General features: G+C 42.6%; 1 protein-coding gene across 1 annotated transcript in view; it reads right to left on the bottom strand.

The window, feature by feature from the left end:
* Nucleotides 1-544: 544 nt before the first annotated feature.
* slc43a3a (solute carrier family 43 member 3a) overlaps nucleotides 545-5,238 on the bottom strand; it is a 17,716-nt gene continuing 13,022 nt past the window's right edge. The window contains exons 9-13 of the mRNA XM_019889060.1: nucleotides 4,108-4,251; nucleotides 3,919-4,026; nucleotides 2,276-2,462; nucleotides 2,009-2,132; nucleotides 545-833 (exon numbers count right to left, since the gene is read on the bottom strand). Coding sequence (XP_019744619.1) covers nucleotides 690-833; nucleotides 2,009-2,132; nucleotides 2,276-2,462; nucleotides 3,919-4,026; nucleotides 4,108-4,251 — 707 coding nt within the window. The 3' untranslated portion in view covers nucleotides 545-689. The remainder of the gene's footprint in view (nucleotides 834-2,008; nucleotides 2,133-2,275; nucleotides 2,463-3,918; nucleotides 4,027-4,107; nucleotides 4,252-5,238) is intronic.

The raw sequence follows: 5,238 nt of genomic DNA, 5'->3' as shown, positions 1-5,238 counted from the left end.
CATCCCCCCCCCCCCACTTCAATGTCAATTTAATGTCATGATGTGTAAGGCTAATCAAAACTTTGCACAAGAAGACCTCTTCCTTGCATGCCATTAGATCCATTTGGTGATGCCAAAGTGGATTGAACGGTTCATTTGTGGTTCAATTTAACCACAAATGAAGCCTCGACACATGAGTCAAAACAATTGCATGGATAACCTTAATGCTTCAAGAAGCTTTAGCTCACCATCAGTACAAGTGTGTGCACCAACATGGCCAAAATATCTCTCAAAATGCGTGAATGATTTGGCTCCTATTTGCGAATGAGCAGAGGTCTTATACTCAGGACGTAATTGCTGATCAGCTGCAGGTTTTGACAGAAACACATTTTTCATATGCGATTGACCAAACATTAATCAAGAACATTTTCGATGAATTGCACAAAATCGAATCATGATACAATTTCAGTGACATATTATTTTTCCCGGTGGCTCGGTGTACAACCGGTTAGCGCATTGGCCTCGCAGTGCAGAAGTGCAGGGTTCGATTCCGGCTTCGGCCTTCCTGTGTGGAGTTTGGATGCTCTCCCCCGTGCCTGTGTGGGTTTTCTCCAGGTATCGTGGTTTCATTCAACATTGTTGGACCATGACTACTGCGTACACCTTGTCCAAGTAGACTGTTTTATTTCACTTTCATAGGGGTACTTGTGTTATTTTGACTCATCAGGCACTTTGACATCAAATGTGACAGAATGTCTGTTCCTCCTGAGGTGCGCTGATTTCTTACAGTGGATAAAGACGTACAAAGGATGGATAAACACCGCCAGAGTGATCAGAGTGAGGACAAGGTCCACCTGCAACACACAAGTGAGTCAGTATTACCATAAGGTGCCTTTGAGAGTTACACATTTCACTAAAACGATTTTCCACTGAACTTCGTATTTATTGTTCCTGTATTAGGTAAATGCTATGCTGTCGAAAAGCTTTTATATTTATTTTGAAAATAAATTATCTGCAAGCAGACAAGGTACCCTATGTGCAAAGAGCAAAACGTGTGAGCTTGCCAACAAGGTGGACATTTTTGCCTCATGCAAGGATTTAATGGGTACATGGTGGACCTTCACTTAGCAACATGATCTACTTTGCAGTTAGCAAGCTGACTCTTTACTGTTTCACAAATATTGCACTTTCCAACATCCAATGCAAATGATGTTTACAAAACAAGTGTAAATATTTACAGCAAGTATCTGCTTATTTAAAGAAAGACAAAATGCTGGATGCAATGTCACGGAAAACAAAGTTTAATTTGTTCCGTGACAATGCTTATAACTCAAAACATACTGAAATCATCTTTCCTCATTGAAAATTAATGAATAGAAATCTTACTAAACCTGTCCAGCCCCCCATCAAAAACACCCCTTCTGGTATGTGCAACTAAAACTGTCAGTCATGCAGACAAATTAAGTGTCAGTCCGCTACTAAATATTTTTTTGCAGGCAAAAAAGATTTACTTCATAACCCCCCACCCCCTGCCCCAATTGTTTGTGTGGAACATATTGTGAATATTTATTCGCGTTTTTTGGGGGTTTACAGGAAAAAAATCATCCCCCTGCCCCACAAATGCATTTCAAATATACACGGATTTTTACTATTTACGGGCTGGTTTGGTCCCTATCCCCCATGAATGTGTGTGTGTGGAGGCGGGGGGGGGGGTGTACAGTTCCCTCCATAATTCCATAATTCCGCTGGTTAAGGTAGATTAAAAGCCTAAATAGAATTCAAATTTTATTGCAGAAGCATACTCTCATACAGAGAGATAGGACCCAGGTCGCTGTTTTTGAGAGATTGTTCAAAGAAGAACGTTCGCAGATCCCTCTTTGTCTATTACCCATCCTGTGAAATATAGAAGATTAGGTGCCATTTTGTTGGCAAAAGAGGGTAATTGCTGTCCATGTGTAACAACAAAGATTGACACGTTGTGTCCACTAACACGGTGTCAACAACATTTCACTAAAGGACAGCTACTTACGTAAAAAGGATCTCCACCAAGAGGTCCTTTGACCAGCGCAAAGCAGGGGAACTGAAGTAGTGTGATTACTGCTGACGTTGACATGACAAAGCCATACAGCTTCCCAAAATGACAAGCTGGAAAACTGAGGAAACACACAAACACAACCAAAAACATCAGCAACCAGTTGTCAGGAAGTAAACTGTACCATATGTGTATATGACCCTTTTGGCAGCTGAACAGTCAGCCTGAGAATTTGTCAGAATCGTTTTTTTTTTTTCCACTCACACAATGTTAATGAAGGCTGCATTTCCCCCGTAGATGAAGGAGCGATTAATGACTTGCAGAATAAAAGTGAAGTACTGCAAAGGGAGGCAGGGAATGGAGGCACACAAGGAAAAGAGCAGGCACTGCAGGGCGGTCAGGAACAGGGATGGCAAGGATGAGCGCAGGTCTGCTTCCTGCTCTGTTTCTCCTGCACGCAATGAACAAGTGGTTAGAAAGGCCTCGGTGCCGCACACATCACTGTTTACATATTCCAATTACCAGTACTTCATTTTGCAAAAGTTAAATATTTGAAGTTTTGTTTCCGTGAAGAAGTTTTCCGTGTCAATTTCGATCCCTGACATCAATTTTGGACAGGTTTGGTCGGTCGTTTTCCAGTTGAGACTAATTTAAGGAAAATGACGCAAGTCACATTTCATATGCATAATGCGGGGAAAAAAAGGCTCTTTCTGCTGATGAAAAGCACCGAATTGGACAACTTGCAAAAGAAAAAAGAAAAGAGCTAAGTCGTTTAACATTTGTTTAGGTAAAGGAAGTATTCTGTCAAGCAAACGCATTGCGTCAAGTCAGTAACTCTTAAAAGAGACATTCCCGCTGGGATGCACATTTGCAATGAGTTCAGAAATTCAAGGCAATATATTTTTTTTAAAGCGGCTTTATTCACTAATGAATGTCGTGCTACTTTTGGATTGTTCAGAAGGACTCATGGATGGGTAGTTGCCAACACGGCTGTCACATCAGCAAGAAGGTGACGGAGTGACGTTTTGGACCGGGATAATGGAGCATAAAATGGAGCGAGAGAGAGAGAGAGGGGGGGACGGACGGATGGACGGACGGAGGGAGGGAGAGAGAGCGAGAGAGGGGGAGGGAGAGAGAGAATCGGAATCAGCTATCTTAAAATGGGGGACAGAGGTTTGGGTCCAGACTAAGCCAATGTCTGCGGACCCACGGCCAATTACTGTTTAAGATTAAATACTATTCTGCACACCATCATGCTGTTGCTTGTCTTTATGTTGTTTTTTTTTCTTTTAAATCCCACAGATCCCCATCGCAGACTGTATGAGCTCCATGCTGTATTATGGTAGCACCTGTTGTGGCCATTTGACCATAATTAGACAATCAACCCGTTTGTTTACCAGAAGAGATCTGCAGGGTGAACACGCTGCATAGCTTGTCTCAAAGTTCGGAGTTGACTCAGAAAACACAATTTGAAAGATTGAATAGACGGAACACACCTTTTCTATTCTTCCAGAAGCCGACTCCGAAACGAAGTGTTCACAAACACAGCGCGGCATTTCCGATGTGTTTTCATATGACCTTACAAAGCAACGCAAGCGCACATGAAAGATGTGACTAGATTTGACTTTCCAAAGTTTAAGGTGACATGAACAAATCGGATTGTCCCGATTGAATCGATGTGATCGGAAATCGTGATTTTCAGCTGATTTTTCTTCATGTCTAAATCAATAATAAGATATTTTCGTTCTTTACTTGATTTGAACCACTGCTGATTTACAAGCAGATAAAAAGGTATCATCTTGGCATGCTTTTATTCAAAATAAATAAGTGAATTGAGACAGCTAGGATGTGGTCTGTTTCGGGGTAGAACCTTTACAATAGAAAAGGGTCTTTCATCCCTGATTTACCAGGAGCAAGAGGCTTTCCCTTATGTCTGTCCAGTATGAGTCCGTTCCAGGGCGCACACAACACCCCACACAGCTGTGTCATGGCAAAGGCATTGGTGTATCGACTCACTGTGGGAGGTAGAATGCACACCAAATCAACCAAATGCAATCCGTCATGCCACGTTAGTCCGTGGAACAAAGAAAATGTACCAAGGTTGGCGTCATTTTTGGCCAGGCGGGTGAGCATGGGATTGAGCGTGCCGATGAAGAGGTAATGCCTCAGCTGCATGATGGACAGCCATAACAGGTGGCACATGAAGAACCAGGACAGCACACAACTCCTGAAACTTGGCACTAAATCAGAGGTACAGTCGTTATTATCCAAGTGTTGGGAATGAAACATCCTGTTTTATGACCTAACATCCATTTTCTGTACCACTTTTGTCTCATAAGGGTTGCAGATTAGGTGGAGCCTAAATCCCATCGTATTTTGGGTGAGAGGCAGGATATGCCCTGGAGTCCGGACTAGTTACCAAATGCCATCCACGAGAGCAGCTTGCTATAATGCCAAATTATACCTTTACAAAGACTAGTGTCAGAACGGTATTATATTAACAGGGCGAGCAAAATAAAATGCTGCCCATGATGTTCATTTATTATTAGTAAGTTTACTAATGCGCTCTATGATTGGCTGGCAATCATTTCAGGGTGTGCCCCGTCCACGGCCCGAAGTCAGCTGGGATAGATTCCAGCACACCCGCGACCCTTGTGAGGATAAGCGGTTCAAAAAATGGTTGGATACCATTGTGGTTGTAGTTTATTGTGATTTAGAGCCAAATTACAGTGATACCTCGCTACTTCGCGGTTCACTTATCGCGGTTTCAGTGCATCGCAGATTTTTCAAAAGTATTCACCCCCCAAAAAAAGCAAAAATGCCGCAAAAGGTCCGCGAAAGTCAGCAAAATAACAGCGAGTCACATAGAGCAACATATACAGTACTACATGTATATTTCATGGTTATGTTTTCCGTATTTTGTTATTTATACACTAACCTAACCTAACTTAAACATCTTATACTTGTGTGTGTGTGTGTGTGTGTGTGTGTGTGTGTGTGTGTGTGATAACTACGGATGGGGCAAATGGAGGTCAAAGGCTTTACTAGTTGATGTCGCTGAGAAGGGATCTCATGAGCAAGGATTGTGGAAGGGGTGGGCCAAGGTATGCGCATGTCATGAAAATTTGATGACTTTCTCCACCAAAAATGTGAAAGGAGGATTGAGGTGTGTGTGCGCGTGCTCTCACACCGTGTTCTTCAGCCGGTATTTCAGCCTTGCCGAGCAA

Source organism: Hippocampus comes, unplaced genomic scaffold (genome assembly GCF_001891065.2).
Source record: "Hippocampus comes isolate QL1 unplaced genomic scaffold, H_comes_QL1_v1.1 scaffold86, whole genome shotgun sequence".
NCBI lineage: Eukaryota > Metazoa > Chordata > Actinopteri > Syngnathiformes > Syngnathidae > Hippocampus > Hippocampus comes.
This window is presented reverse-complemented; position numbering and strand designations above follow the sequence as displayed.